At 55.0% G+C, this 15,874-nt stretch overlaps 1 protein-coding gene across 1 annotated transcript; it reads left to right on the top strand.

The window, feature by feature from the left end:
- Positions 1–288: 288 nt before the first annotated feature.
- Positions 289–15,874, top strand: CSUI_009743 (uncharacterized protein; the record flags this gene model as incomplete). The annotated part of the gene is made up of 19 exons (XM_068069852.1): positions 289–1,520; positions 1,849–3,066; positions 3,526–4,279; positions 4,714–4,805; positions 5,323–5,494; positions 6,160–6,284; positions 6,784–6,875; positions 7,624–8,138; positions 8,610–9,117; positions 9,794–9,924; positions 10,270–10,394; positions 10,618–10,790; positions 11,275–11,587; positions 12,401–12,617; positions 13,478–13,834; positions 13,979–14,101; positions 14,629–14,712; positions 15,137–15,373; positions 15,617–15,874. Coding segments are annotated over exons 1-19 (5,523 nt in total), but the record flags the coding sequence as incomplete, so codon positions are not given.

The following is a 15,874-nucleotide window of genomic DNA, read 5'->3' as shown; positions in this document are numbered from 1 at the left end:
TCTGTCGCTCTGCGTCCCGCGCTCCTCCCTCGAAAAAAACAAAACTCTTTGAGGCCCAACTTATGCTGCACTATCTGGACGCTGTTTTTCAGACCGACCGCTTCCCCAGCGTCGGCAAACATTTGGAAGTTTGGCGTCCGTCTCAAGGCTGGAGCGTGCCCAGGCGCCCGTTCCCGAGCAGAGACAAGACAAGAGAACTTTGGTGGTTTCTGCCGTAGCCTACTCAACCAGCAGGCGGTGCGGGCCTGAGCATGTCGGACGGGACAGGGGAGCGTCAGTCCGGACTGATCTAATCTATCGTCCGATCCCCCGGTATGTCGCGTGCTTTTGTCATCTGTACTGCAACAGAGAGACGTTTCGCAACAGTGCACGCATACAGCAAGGCAAAGCCTAGGTATTGTCGGGGAAACAGACTCGAAACACGGCTGGAACCGGGATCACCTTCATTACCGGTGCTTAACGCAACACCTCCACGGCGCGCTGTCTTGTCCCAAGTGGGACGGAGTGGAGACGGAGGTGAAAAACCATGCAGCTAGCCACTAAATTGCCGCGCCTGGCGGGTGGTCAGCTTTTCTCTTCGGTGTTCGAAAGACAGGGCTGTTTGCTGTTCTTTTCGTAAGGCCGGACCCGAACAGTTGAAGCCGGGCTGTTATGGTCCCTGGACACTGTGTCCGTCTTCAGCCGAAAAGCGTTCAGCCGCTGACGTCTCCGCTCGGGCACGGCGTAGCCGCCGTTCTCTCTGGCTCCGCTCAAGAAGGATACACTTTTTCCATGCTTGCTTGAGATTGCCTGCGCGGCTCTATCCGTAGGTTTGAAATTTGCTGTCTCTTTCGGGGCCGGACCCAAAGGGGCACCTTGGTCCGCAGCAAAATCAACTTCCTCGTCTTTCTGCCGGGAACGGGGCATTGCACTTTTTCTGTTCCGTCTTCGGACTTCTGCGAAGCCCCGCCGCTTCGTGGTGATGAAAGAGCGCCTTCCACCGGAGACTATTCTGTATTCCGAAGCGTCGCATTCTTGCTGCTTCGAGACAGGCTGGGTTTCTTGTTCATCTGCCGCCCCGACTTACATCCCGATCCCTTGACAGGTTCACGGTACACAACTTTCGACCTGCCATGCGTCACCACCGGCCTGCGTCTAGAGGTCGGTTCTGTCACAGGGAGTACAGTGCAGGGCCACCACGCTCTCCACACAGGGCCGGCCAGGTACGAACGCTGTCCCACCGGTGTGGCCACGTTTTGGACTTCAGCTCTGGATTCGTCTGTTCTCCTGCGCGCCAAGGCTTGTGCAAGAGTCTCTTTGAATCACGTCTGTCGACTTCCCGTCGCACACATCGGAGACTTCGGCCTCAGCCGACATCTTGAGAGGCCGTACGCCGTACTCTCTAGCCGGGCAACAGAGAGCTGCTGGCATAATGCAGGGTGTCGACGATGTCTACGGTGTTCCTCTGTCTGACACCGCGAGTCCGGGTCCACGAAGTAATAGACGTCAAGGATGCGAGAGCGTGCCGAGAAATATCCAAGGTGAGTGGTCTTGCACTCCAGATACTCTCAGCGCCAGCAGTAAGAGCGGATATCCGAGCCAGCGAGACACCAAAGTAAACATGACGCAGTAGCCAGCTCCGGCGAGTCACCCAGCTTCGTTTGTCGAACCGAAGCACGGAACGGCGCAGAAAAGCTGAGGCTGGTCATGCATGGGAGTTCACAGTCAGTCTCCCCGTAGGTTTCCCTAGGCTGTCTGGCGGATACTTTCGTCACCCTCGCTGTTCCTCTTTGGTACCGACCTGCCGCAAAGTTTGCACTCAGTTTTTCTTTTCATCACCCAGTGAACGTCACTTCCTTTCTTTTACAGTGAACCGGGCGGCGGTTCCGTGTGCCAGGAGATCCGAAGGACAGTCCACGGCCTCGATATGTCTGCCTCCACGAAGAAACCTGGGGACCACTCCAAAGCGGAGCGGCGTGCATCGGCTCTTCTAAAAAACGGCGAATTTCGAGCCAAGTACCCTGCGCTTGCGCAGGCTCTATCAGAGTCAGTCGGTGTCCCTGCGTCTCCTTTCCCGAGTTCCCCAGCCTCAGAGCCTACTCCGTCTGCAGAAGATTCCAAGACCACCTTTCCTAGCGGTCTTGCGGCTTCAGCTTTAGTAGGTTCTACAGGCACAACTGGCCATCTCAACTCGAATGCTTCCTCGTTTTGCAGGGGCGTCCAGTCTCTTCCGGCCGGCAGTCCACACCACACAGCGGCTTCCAGATCTTCCGCTACATCGGCAGCGTACCCACCTTCCGTTCCTTCTGCCACGTCGGTTTCTCTGCAAAATCCAGGCCGCGCCGGCCAGGCATGTGCCGATGGGAGAACACGCGCCGCTGCTACAACTGCAGCTCTTCAGTCTCGACTCCCCTCCAACCCCTCGAATTCAGGTTCCCCATCCCGTCCAGCTGATTCGCCAGTCCGTCTGGTTCCTGCAGTTAGTCCCGGCTCTACAATCTACCCGTATTCTTCCCTCGGTACTGACGGACACCGTCGCAGGCAGCCGCAGGAGCCGGACAACTCTTCGAGCGCAGACCGTCCAGCCGTCTCCACCAGCGAAACCAAGCTCAGCGATGCGTCTACGCTACCGCCCCCATCACGTATTTCTGAGCCTGCGAATGAGCGTCGAGGCCCGCTGCGCGGCCTCGCGCCTGTCGGACGGGGGCCGCACGGGAGCGTGGACAGCTCACAGGCACCCCAACGGGAGAGCTCGGAGCTGCACCAGCCGACGGCGGCTCGTTCAGCCGATCAGAGGAAATCTGATGGACCTGATATTGCTGAGGAACTGCATACGAGTGAAGGGGATCCTGGGGCTCCTCAAAACACTAAGGGAGGTGCTGGCTGCAGCTCAAGTGTTGAGGTGCAGCCACCCGCATCTAGATATATTCCGCCAGACGTCTGTTACCGAGCGGAGCTTTCTTCGGCTTCTCAATCGGATCAAGATGCATGTGGACACACATGCGGCGGCAGTGCGCCAAGGTCTAAGACGCGTCATGCTGGTCTCAGCCAGCCACCGTTGGAGCCGCCGCAGCATTACATGCACCGGTAGGGGATAGATCCCGTGCTTCGAAGTGACCGCACTCGTTTGTGAAGCCACTACTGCTCGGGACGGACTGGGCGTGCGCTGACGGGCACTCGCTCTGTGGAGGTCTGACATTGTGGACTACTTGAATCATGCAGCGGAGGCAAACGACTTCATTCATGTGAAAGCGAGGGTTCGGTTTCTGTAGGGCTTCGGGTTGCAACACCTTAGCTGTTTGTGGATGGCAGGGTGGTGGTCCACCAATGAGAAGACCACCTTTGCTCCCGTTAAGATTCTTGCTTCGGACAACAGAGACAAGTGTACTACGGAGTTTTGGACGCTCGAAGCGAAAAAAAGCAGTGCCTTTCCGCGTAAAGCGGCATGTCAGAGATATCCGTGTGCGTTAAAACATTCGCGCAGCATAAAGTAGTGCCACTCCTATCGAACGTATGCTTGGACATTTGATAAACCTTTGTGGACAGGTTGGAAGAGCTTCAGCGCCAATATGCCGGCGCTATTCAGGCACGAAAGACAGTGGAGTATCAGTACCAACTTTTTCGCTCGCTCGATCGTCCTCCCATTCTAGTTCCTCCTCCACCCCGCTCAAGCTTCGTGCCTGCGACTCCAACACCGAGTACCTATGCCGGGTTGCCTCCAGCACTCCCTGCTCAGCTACAGCAGTTGCAGGTTCTCTACCAACAGCGGCAAAAGGGTCTCTCGTCTTCCTGGAAACCGGGAGATTCCTTTCTTCAAACTCGGGCATCGAGCGTTCACCCTCCTGGCCGCCTTAGTGAATGGCAGACCACGGCTCCGCCGCCTTTCTGCCCAGCACTTGCGGGCAGTGGCAAGTCTCCGGGCCATGAGGTTTCACGCGTGTCTGGCTCTGCTCTTCCCGCGTCTTCTCAAGTGCCTGCGACTCTCACTGGGGTCAGCTCTCAAGTCGCTGGCCAAAGAGCGACAGGAGACTGGCATGGATTAGGGCCTGTGCAGCAGCAGAAGATGGTGAACCCGGCACTGGTTTTCGTCAAGGAGACTATGGATCAAGTGCTTCAGCAGCTCAGAAGCGAGAGTGTCTCCTTGCAAAACCAAAGCCGAGAGATTGGGTTAAAGCTCGTCGAGTCCAAGGAGAAGTCCGAGATTGAGAAGTGGAGAAGCATGGGCGTCAATGAGCTGTTGTGTGAGATGAGCGAGGAGCAGCAAGCGTTCATCAAGGAACAGCTGCGGGCTATAGACCAGGTACTCCGACGGGAGCATCAAGTTGAACACAAGGCCGCCTTTTTCGGGGCTGAGACTTGAAGGGGAAGGGTTGTGCGTTGTCTATCCCCTTCATGGCATTATGTGATTCCGGATGCATCGGTATGTAGATCCGCTTCCGCCCGGGCATGTAGGCTGTCAGCAACACCCAAAAGAAGGTAACTCGTGAAAGCCTTTCAGAACCGAGATCGTAATGGGCGGGGCGCGCTCGGTCTGCGAGGACGTCGCAACTAGGAATGCGTTTTGCTTGGATCGTTTTAGATCGCCAGGGATCGGCCTCGCATGAGCTGGTTTGAGGGACATTTCTTGAAGGACAAAAAGGCGAACATACCTGTTTTTGCGCTTTGGTTTCCAATTTCTTCGCTTCGTCTGTGTATCAGTACGCTTGCGCATTTGGTTTGTCTTTTTTGCGCCAGGCCAAAACTGATCTGGAAACGATGAAGGGGGAGGCAGACCGCATCGAATGCCACACTCGTGATGCCTTCTACAGATCGCTTTACGCCGCAGGGTAGGATTGATGAACAAGCCTCTGGCCCTCCGAGATTGCTGTGCAGTGAAGGTCTTCGAAAACAGCTGCCCAAGAAAAGCTTGGCCGTCCGCTGAGGCTGGCTATATATCCGTCTGCAGGTAGACACATTTTCCCCCAGGTTATGTGACCACATCTCCTTAGTTGTGTGTTGCAGTCTAGCACGAACTCCGGGCTTTCAGGGAAAAAGGGGGTTTCTGGGACAGGAGAGCGTCTGGCACGTGGATGGGAAGCCAGACTATGCCGCTCTGAGGGTGTGCAGTCCTCTCGTTTCTCTAAAACCCTCCTCGGGAAAGACATTTCTCACTGTAAGAGGCCTCGTTGTGCTGTCCTTGAACCTCTCCCATATCTGTACACCACAAATATATTTACAGTAGGAAGGGATGCGTGCGCAGCCGTACATGCTTTCTGCCTGTCCAAATTTTGCTTCGCGGCGCTAGCCTGTGCCTGGTCCGAGTTCAGCTGCCGATGTCAGCTGCATGAACGCTTGGCTCTGCAGGGCGAACGACGAGGAGGTTCAAGAGCAGAAGGAGCAGCTGAGGAGAATTGAAGAGCTGAAGCAGCAGCTGCCCTCTACCAGTGGGGGGGGTGCTTCCGTTTGCGACTACGTAACTCAGTCTGGCGGTGATCCCCTAGAGAAACTCAACGACTTGAATCTCGGATACAATCTTGTGAGTTCTGATTTCAAAACGCCTGCGCGGCCCTCTAGATCAGCTGGTACTGCGATGCGAAGGACCTGTTAGCTCTTTGACGTTCGCCTGACCACGTTGGCATCACGAGCGCGTGCTGTCCGATATGACGGTCGGGCCACTCAGACCAGTTCGTTTCTCGAGCGGAACTGTTGCGCACTCCTTTCCAGCACTCGGTGCACCTCACACTTCGTCGGGCCTTTTCTATAGAAGCATGAGGATGAGATACACGACATCAAAAATGCGTACTCGGGTGCTTACGCGTTTCACGGGTGGTTGCGAAGATTTTCTGTCCTGGTGAAAAAGCGGCTTCGCTGATAGGTCATACAAACCGATAGGGAGTGGACTCACCGCACATCTGGAACTGTGACTACTGCCTGGTCATTCTCAGTGGACTCGTACACGAAAGAATATTGCATGTCATTGCCTCGTGTGCAGGAGCGTGTACGTTGTGCGGCTGCGTCAAGCAGGGGCGTAGTGTGACGATACACGAAACACTCACACTGCGTTCCTCGGACAGAGTAGTTGGTTTTTCGTCAGTGGAGAAATCTGCTAGGACTGGGAGGTCTGAGGAGTTTCCACGTGCCGCTGCCCCGCTTCTTCACACTGCTTCCCCGCGTATCATTTGAAATACCCATGTCTTGCAGGAGTCGCTACCTGCGAGACGCTGCAAGGCTGAGGTGAACGCTCTTCTTCGACAGATGGGATACCGCCACTCGGAAAAGCCTGTCCCTGTTCGGCGCAGTGGATACCCTGCACAGTACTTTTCCAAGTAAGTCTGGGTCTGCTAGGTGAAGGCGTTGCGGTAGGTTTTATTCATACCTCGACGTGTGGATGGTTTTTCTGAATGCAAGAAAAGATTCAGTCCGAGCGGGTACGACTGAAGCTCGCGAACCTCCACTTCATCGGGAATGACAGAGTGCACACACCCCCATGAACACACCTAAGACACGTCTTCCGAACTGCGAGCTTGAGGAGCGCAGCCAACGTCTCACCAGACTTGTATAGGAGAGGGGAATACCCCGCCTCAGTGATCCCTTGCTGCTTCTGCGAGACGGGCGACTGCCTGGTTCTTCTGCGGACTGGTTTTCGGGTTCAGGGACTTTGCCGGGACGTCTCATTTACTGTCGCCTTTCGCATCTACAGACGTTCTTTTTGCTTAGCTCATCTGCTTGCGAGACACCAGGCCCCCCGATCCGGCTTCCTGGGGGGCGGAGGGCGGTTCCTTTTCACAGTTCTCCTGTTTGTTTTCTCACACATCATCTGTTCAGATTCCCTGAGCTTTACCCCTATCCGGAGTATGCTGCCGGATTGCCAGCATCACAGCAGGCAGTGCAAGAACGTCTTCTGGAGTTGAAACAGAGTAAGCAGAAGGTCCATTTCGAGTTCAACACTGATATCCGCCTTTGGCGTTCGTGTGTCCGGAAAGAAGAATCGTGCGGATAGGAGTACTCTGTTTTTTCAGCTTCACGCGGACTAGCAATCGCGCCGCTGAGCTGTATGAAGTGTGATGCTTTTGCCGTCTCGCTCTCAGCAGAGATTTGGAAGCACTTTTTCTTTTTCGCGTGTCCGGCGTTGAAGGACTCCTGAGCGACACGTCACGTCACTGTGTCCGGCCGTGTGGGTTCCGCCCACGGATATGGGTGTGAAGAAGGGCAGGAACAAGCGAATATCGGTATTGCTTCCAGGTTTACTGTCCAGTCGTGTATCAGGGAGAATTCATAGAGCTGAACACGCCCACTCCGAGGCAAGGACGCAGTATTAGCGTGTACGCAGAGCTGGGATGTTATGTCAAGTGGTCAGAGAGCCAGCCGGGCGGTGTAGTACTGTCTAGCGTGGTGGCCTTGCATATTTACTTCCTGTCACCTTGGACGGTGAGGTGGGAGCTCACATTTTGAAGTGCTTGAATATCTCTGGTGAGAGAAAAGGGGGGTCTTCGGACATCGTTGTCTATGTAACGTACTCATCTGGTCGTGCACGTTTTCATTCCGCTCTGTTTCGCTGGGCTGCATTCGTATTACGGTTGTCTAGCCTTTACTGAACTGGAAAGAAGTCTGCGATCGCGATCCCGGTGTTGTGTGGCTTTTGTTGCCTACCCGGGCCTCATACAGAAGGTGACCTTTCTGGCGCCGTAAACGCCTTGCGGCTAGACAGAGAAGACGAGTCCACTGCGGAAAACGTCACGGCGGCAGCTTTGCTGAGGGAGGAGCAGGTGCTAATGCAGGAGCAGCGTCGAAAGCAGGACGAGGAGCAGGACTGGGAGCAGTTTTTTAGGGCCAAGCGGGAAGCGCGAGAGCGCGCCTTGGCGGAGGAGGCGGCGAAGAAGGCAAGAGAAGAGGCCGCACGAGCAGCCGAAGAAGCTAGACAGGCAGTTGAACTCCTTGTTCAGCGCCAGCGCGCAGCCGAAGCTGAGGCAGCTGCTGCAGAGCGCAAGGCCGCAGCCGAAAATGAGGCGGCGAGGGCCGCCGAACGGAAAGCAGATGCTGAAAGACAGGCACTTGAGCTCGCTGAGAAAAGGAGGAGGGAACAGGCCGACGAAGAAAGGGAACGAGCCAGGACGCGCAAAGAGCAGGAGGCCCGTGCGCAGGCTGAACGAGAGGCGGAAGAGAAAAGAAAGAACGGTGAAGTGAGTCACTCGCCCGGCTGCACCGAACTCAGGCACTGTTAACGCCGAGAGCCGGTATCTCCCGTATTTGTATGGTATGGTCAGGCTGGTCGGGTGCCGTCGGCCTAGCGTTTGACTCCGACGTGAGGCTTACGTGGTGTGCCTAAAAGGAAAGCGCGTGTAGCATTCAGCCGCTCGCTGAGTCCTCATGTTGTGGCACGACTCAGTGGATGAGAGGCGCACTTTCTTTCACTTTCTGGAACGCTTAAAGAGAAAGACACGACTGTTAGACGCTAGCTTGCCGAGCGGGTCGCAACTCAGGATAGCGAAGAGGGGAGTTCTCTGTATCGAGTAGCGCGGCCACAAGGTAAGAAGCAGTGAAGACAGAGCACTAATTTCTCCGCGTTATATAGTCGCTCTTCCATGTGGCTGGATGATGGCGTCGGGGCCATCAAGGTGTCGTGATACGACTGGCGCCCCTGCTGTGTTCAGGAAAGCAACGCAGCGGAAGAGATTCTTCCGCGGCGGCCTTCCCGGTCGGCAACAGGCGTTCAACGAATAGGCACACGTCGCCAAGCGACGCTGACAGTCGCCGCCGCAGAGGAACTTGCTGACCGTATGCGGCGGGATCCGTCTATGAGGAGAAAAAGAAGTCTGGCCACTCCTCGGGCACGGGTAGAGGAAGGAATTCAGCCGAAACCATCAACGGAAGCGAAGGAGGAGGCCGGTTTGGGTGAGGGGGGGCCTCCGTTGGGCATGCAGAGGACCCTGACAATGTATAAGACACCCCTCTCACGCACCCTAAGTATGGCGCATCCGGGAGGGGGGGCTGCTGTTCCCAAAGGTGATGCTCAGAGGCTTCTGCTTGACAAACAGGAGCCAACCATGGACGACAGGAAAGAGCTGAATTCTGTCGAGATCCCCGAGAAGTTACTAGCTGCGGGGCTCACTGTGATGCCTGTGCAAAATAAAAAGAAAGCGGAACTTCTCAGTAACAGCGGTAGGTGACTTTCACGCGTGCACCTTTGTCTGTCCGAACACTCCACACGTAGGGAATGGAGTGATCATACCCTCAGGCGCCAGGCTCACCGCAGTCCGCTGCGATCTTTCGCGCTTCAGGTTTAAGCGTTGTCAGCGCGCACGCGTGTATACTCCCGCCAGCGAGAGAAAGAATTAATCGTTGCGTGGGGGTAATACCGTCGTGCTTCGCTCTTCGACACATCAGCGGAAAGGCTGGAAAAGTTGCGTGCTTTGGCCAGCTAGTCGTTTACACGGTTCGTACAGCTGTTGGGAGAATTCCGATGTTGTCCCGGGCAGGCGGTATGCACTACACTTCTGAGGCTGGCCACTTGCAAATTCGCTTGACTGTATGTTTCAGTTGGTTGGTAGTGCGACAAAACCGGGATGGTACGGCGTGCGGGGTTAGTTTCTGTCTGTTAATCGCTCGCGTGTCCTGCTATCCGTGTGATACGTACTCTGTCGAGCTAAGCAATGCACGCTCTCCCAAGCAGGGCTTCTTGGCTATTGTAAGAGCTACAGGTCGCCTGACTGTTCTCGACTTTTTCTCCCCGCTCTGAAGGGCTGTGAAGCCTTTCAATCCTTGTGTCTTCTGAGCTCTTTTTCACTGTCTCATTGTCGGATGGAACGACAGCTAGTCCGTGTCCGTTGTTCTACAGCTCTGGCTAAGCGGCTGCCTTACCAGAAGTGCGAGAGCTTTGTTCACCTGACACCGCCCGCTGAACCTCGCAACGACATTGTTGTGTACGAGCGTTACAAAGATATCAAGGAACTTCTTGCGACTGGGCGAGTAAGGAACTGGTCGTTTCATCTTGACCAGACAATACAGCGAGGACAGTATACCCCGTGTGCTTTCTTGCGTTGCACTCTGGTTTGCCGTGGAACTGGTTCAGACTCCGACTTAGTCGCACCGCACTGTCATGACCTTCCTGTCGCGTGACCCAAGGGTGAGTCGGGACGTGTTCTGCTGACCGTTGTGAGGGTGACTAGGCAATCCGCTCCCGCAGTACCGAGCTGCCGCGTATGCCTGAACGGCGGTTGCCACACTGCGGCGAACACCGGATCTCAGGACACAGGCACGTTGACTTTTGCCTTTCAGCTTCGACGCTCTCCTGCTTCTTTTTGTGCTATGCAGTTGGGGTTGAAGGCGAAAGCACAAGCAGTTTACGATTTCGCCTTCGCGTGCTGCAAGAAAGTTGTTCGCGACGACCCACGCTCGCAGGCAAGTGTTTTTCTCGCGCCTGCACTTGAGGTCCCCTGGTAGTTATGCCACTGCGCGTGTATCCAGCTAGTTCGACCGGCCTCGTATCACCAGATGGCCAGAGAAAGGGAGACACGCCAGGCATAGCTTCGTTTCATTTGCTTGGACAGGTCCACGCCTTCTTGGACCTGCATGTGGCATCGAGTTGCACACTGTACGGGGTTGATCGTTTCGCCGCTGGGCTGGCAGCGTCGCCTCTGTTCGGAGTGGTGCAACCTCCAGGACTGACCCCGATAACGCAGTGTATTTCCCTGGAACGGGTTTTGTTTCCTGCTGCTTCCGGGGTCTGCGTGTGCAGGAGTATGCCAACGTGCTGATGGAGGCGATCCCGTACTATCCCTACCAGATCGACATCCAGAGAGCCGGTGTTATTGCCTTTCTCAACATCTTCGAACGTGAGGGTTTTGTTTTGTGAGAGTGCACACCTTTTTTTAATCCACAATATCGCGGACCCCGTATCAATTCGCTCACCGGAAGTGGATCTCTTGGTGCCTCATCCTTAGATACTGCCCTTTTGGTTGCTGTCGTTCCGTCGCCTCTGGCAACACTACACCGGGCAGCCCGGTAGCATGGATAGCAATGCGTCTCTTTTCCGTACCATGTATGGCTCGTTATGTTCTTGTCGTTGTAGGAGGCTATGGACTCCGGCCTGCAGTTCTGGGAGTCCTGGGACTCTGTTGTCAGCGCCGTCCGTCCCGCTCCAAGCTGTCGGATAGTACCGAATTTAGAGGAGGTTTTTTGCACGGCTGGGCTTGGCTGACAGACTGAAATCGATTTCTCGGGCTCTTTGTGTGATCTGAAACAACTACGACCACCACCTTTTGCTCAAACTTCAGCTGCGTCCTTTCTGCTTGTCGAGGCTGATGTCTTTGTCATCAGACTGCAAGTACCAGGAGCAACTTGCGGTGCCTCTGTTCGACTGTCTCACAACTCTCATGGCCATCGATGATGAGGAGCTTCGGGGAGATGTGGTAGCGGTGATGGCCGCCGTTATTCGGCCTCAAGTTGTGATCAACTCTCACTTGGTAGATGAGCTTCTGGTATATATAGAAAAAGTGAAGGATGCACAGCTATGCAGTTATGGCCTACATGTGCTCCTTGTTGCGCGCTCGCCTCACCGCAAGGATGCGCAGTACGCTGTCTTCGTGAGGCTTTTAGAGAAATGGAAATTCGAGCCTACAGTGCCGACGAGGTGAGCTCCGCAGAGACCCAGGAGGAGAAACCTGGCTTTTCGTGTGGCTCAGAAGCCGCGTATATCCTTACCGGGCAAGGCCAGGGGGGGGGCCTAGAAGAAGAGTACCACTGCAAGTGCGCTGCGTCTTTGGTTTTGTGCTTTTTTCACTCTTGCCTTCCACAGTGGATGTAGGTAGTGAGAAGTTAGGAAATGGATGGACTTGGCGGATGCCGACTCGAGCTTCAGCATTGGGCTAGTTAGATTTGAGTCACTGTACTTACCAGGAGACCTCAGACAACTAAAAGCGGTACAATAGGAGTCCTGTCGGGTTATCCCACTTGCTTTTTCGCGTGTCTCTGTTGGAGCAGTGAGGGTCTGGGCTTGTGGCGCTGTCAGAGAAGTATAACTCAGCTCGGACGATTGCCAGCCCGGAGCTATATGGTCCGCAGTCCACAGTCGTCAGATCTTGCTGTAAAGACAGGGTTGCTGCTGGCCGCTTTGTTTCTTGGGGGGTTCGGGGAACTCAAGAACTACAGTTGCTGCTCGTCGTCCTCCCCTGGTTGGCGGAATTTGAGCCGAAGAACAGCACAATACATCCGGCTTGCATGCTCTTGCCTCGCTATACAGTTCCGATTGCTGCAATCCATTTTGAATTGCGCCTGGACGGTCATTCCATGTGGCCTGCCGAGTGGGCGGCACGCCCCGTCTTCACATTCACCGTACCGCGAAAAACCTGACCGGGACTAGACTGCGTTGTAGGCAGCAGGTGTCCAGGCTTCTCGGTGCTCGCTCAAGCGACCAGGTGATTCTTCTTGCGCTTGTTCGTGCCAGAGCCTGTCTGGCAATCGATTCCTTCGCGAAGCGTGCAAGGCAGGAGGGCCTTGCACAGCACCATCGAAAAAAGCATATGGCCGATGGCGTGCCTATCGAGGTGTCGGAGGGCTTGGATAAGTTTCAGCGGGGGTTATCGTACGCGGAGGATATTCAGGTTCTTGACAACTCGCAGCCTCCAGTCTGGATAAACAGACACATCACGGATGTTCAGCAGGTATGTGCCGGAGCGAAGTTGTGATTTTCACGTGTGACGTTTAGCTTCTGCGGTGGTGGTACACTCTGAGTGGTACGTGAAGGTTGACGACGGCACAGTGGTGGCTGGAACTTTGAGCAGCATTACGGACGTAGTCACTACGGTGATTTTTTGTCGGTTTACTCCTTTTGTCTGGTCTTGTACCGACAGAATGCGTATTGTACTCCACAACAACCCGTTAACGTTTCGCGTACTTTCGCTAAGGCGATATTCTCAAAAGCAACCAAGGTAGACACTAAGGCACGGGACAACTGAACTTGTATGAACCGTGGCACTTCAGAAGCTTACCAGTCTCCGAGCAGTGTTCAACTAAACGAACGTTGCGGGGTGACCACTATCCAGAAGACAAGGCTGGACGAGCACTTGTACTGAAGTATCGACTATTACTATTATGCACTTTGTCTGGTGTACCGAGTAGTCCAGGAGATATTTTTCTGTTCCTCCTGATTAGGTGCACCCAAGTTGTTAAGCCTTCTTCAGCGGTGATCCCGTGGGTTTTCAGCGGGCACTAACAAACGCCTGAGAACTTTACCCGGTCTACTGAACAACTGGAGCAAAAGCCCTGACTCCCGCAGAACTCCGATATCGGAGGCTTGAGGGTTGCCTCTCCTCGTACTCAAGCGAACACAGTGGGACCGCGTCCGGTGGCGCCGTAAGGTGGTATACACTCTCCGTAGCCTCATAGGGGTCAAGACCGGCTCCCATCTTCACCTTTCAATGTAAAGAGGCGGGGAGCCGCATCTTCCGGAGACCAAATACGGGCCCTTCAGTCCTGGTAGGTAATTTTCCTCACGGAGTGCCTGTGTATGTGCCGGCTGCAGATCGTCATGGTTATGGATCGACATCCGCAGCACCGCCGACTACAGGGTGCCGCATGCCAAGCTTTGGCGTCCTTGGCTGGAGTGTCGCTTCCTCACTGCGAGCACGTTGCACGTCTGGGATTGTCTCGTGTCTATACGGCCACGCTGAACCACAAGGAGAGTCAAACGATTGCAATGTCCCTCTGCTCGCTCATCGCCTTGCTGGCGTCAGTTCGCCAGTGCCGCGCCGCTCTGCAGCCGAAGATGGTTGACATGGTCCGGCAGTTCATCGGTCGTCATCGCAACGTCAGCGAAGTCCTGGCTGCGGCCTGCGCTGCTCTCACGAAACTGGACACGCTTTTCCCTCTTACCAACGAGGTACAGCAGGCGGACAGCACCACTTGCTCTGAGTGACGTATGTATGCTGAACTGATTCGATTGAAGTCGACCATTTGCATCCAATTGCCAATCTTGTTTCCAGAGTGAATCTGTCCCTATTCTGTTTTGTCACCCCTGTTGCAGAGCTTGGAGAGATTGACGTTGGCGATAATTGTAAACAATCTGAGAAACTCCTCCGATCAAACTCAGGTCGTCGTTGCCACAGCAGACTTCATTCAGCGGGTCGCTGGCAAGGTTGGCGAGCTGGTAAGTCTCTACGTTGACTCATTGACGGTTTTTAGAGTGATGGGAATTGTGCCCCTGCCGCGGTCTCTGCCCGTATGTCTTGTCCGCCCACCGGATCATCTGCCGAATATGTCCTGTAGCAGCGGCAGCTATCAACCGGGGCCCGGCTTCCTGTGTGCCGTCCTGCCTTCTCGGGAGGCGTGGATCTACTCTTGTACACGGGCGGAGCATCACCTGGCGCGGTGTCACGGGTGGACGCGGATGTTGCGATCACGCATTTAAAAAGTGTCTGAAAGCCGGTAGTGTGCCAGCTTGTGATGCGGGCTGCCGACCTGTACGACACGCACAGTACGGCCTAGAGAACTGCAGCGGAAGCTCGGAGCTAGGAAAAACGAGCAAGGGTTCGTCGTTTACCTCGATTCTCCTCCGCAGGCCACAGACGAATTCTTTGTTGCGTGTGATGTGCCCTAGTATCTTCGTGTGATTCGAAGATAAAGAGTGACGGGCTGTTGTCCGTAGTCGGCCGGCTGTGGTGTCTGTCCGTGTAGAGCGAAGTGCGCGAGAGGCTTGTCGAGTTGGATGCGGTGGAGGCTTTAGTGAAGGGCATCACTGTGTGCAGCATGGATATTCAGGTGAGCGCCGATTGGACGACGTGTTGTTTTGTGCTATGTAAGGGAGCATACTCTTTTCAGTATGCTGTAGGCACTTCCCGCGTTGTCATCCGGGAGCGCAATTCCACCTAGTCCAGTGGTTTGTGCTCACGCCGTCAACTCCGCCTTTCCGCACTCATATTTCTCTGCATGTTTGGCTTTTTGCTTTCTGCGAAGTGTGCACATTTTCTGTTACTTTCGGAATGATAAAGCAGTTATGAAGGGCGGGAAGGACCGGGCAAGGTTTATCCCTCAGACAAGACCGACGATCCACTGAAGCCCCGGCTGGAGCGGCAGTTTGCACTGCCTCCAAAGTAGACCCGCACACTTTTCCGCCCTTCTTTCTGAGGTGCCGATACTGACAACGTGGGTACATGTTTTTCTGCGCGCCTGTCGGCTGACGCAGGCATGCCAGTTAGGCTGTAGAGCCGTGTCGCACCTGGTCTACGGACAGCCCCATTCGTCTCGGATCTACGCAGATCTGGTGAGGCTACGCGCGATGACCGCATTCCTATTCGTGTTGCTGAAGCACCACAAGAGCGCGCCCTTCTGCAGGGACGCCCTGTGCTGTATTGCCAACTGCGCGTCGTATGGCCCTTGTGCTGAGGCCGTCATGGAGAGAGGGATAAACGTCGTCTGTAAGGTAAGCTCCAGGGGTTCAACCGAGGACGAAAAAAAGCGCGTTGTGTTCGCTGTCATTTACAGCTTTACATACATGCATCAGACGAAGTGTCTGCAACTTCTTCCCCCCGCCCCTTTCCGTTCCGTTGTTGGTTGGACAGGAGGAAGGCGACAGTCGTGCTGAAAGACTTGACCTTTCCGGGCAAGGAGTGCTGTAACTGCCATGGTCCTTGCTTGGTTTTCCTCTGCGGTTGTGCTTCTGTAGGCCATGGACACGAACGTAGCGGATATCGAAGTGGTGGCTCAAGGTTGTCGGTGTTTGGGGTTCATCGCGGCTCAGCCTGCACTGAAGGCAACCGCACAGACCCGAGCAGAAGCCATAATATCGTATGCGGCTGAAGAGTTTTCCAAGAAACCTGAGACACGGCAGCTACTCTCCCAATTCTTAACGGATATATTTAATCAGCGAGGAGTGACCCCCCAGCTCATTGAACCCCTCTGGAATCCGTCGGAACCGTTTGCC

Source organism: Cystoisospora suis (genome assembly GCF_002600585.1).
Source record: "Cystoisospora suis strain Wien I chromosome Unknown contig_5970, whole genome shotgun sequence".
NCBI classification, from domain to species: Eukaryota; Apicomplexa; class Conoidasida; order Eucoccidiorida; family Sarcocystidae; genus Cystoisospora; species Cystoisospora suis.
The sequence above is the reverse complement of the archived record's forward strand: the minus strand, read 5'-3'. Positions and strand labels throughout refer to the sequence as shown.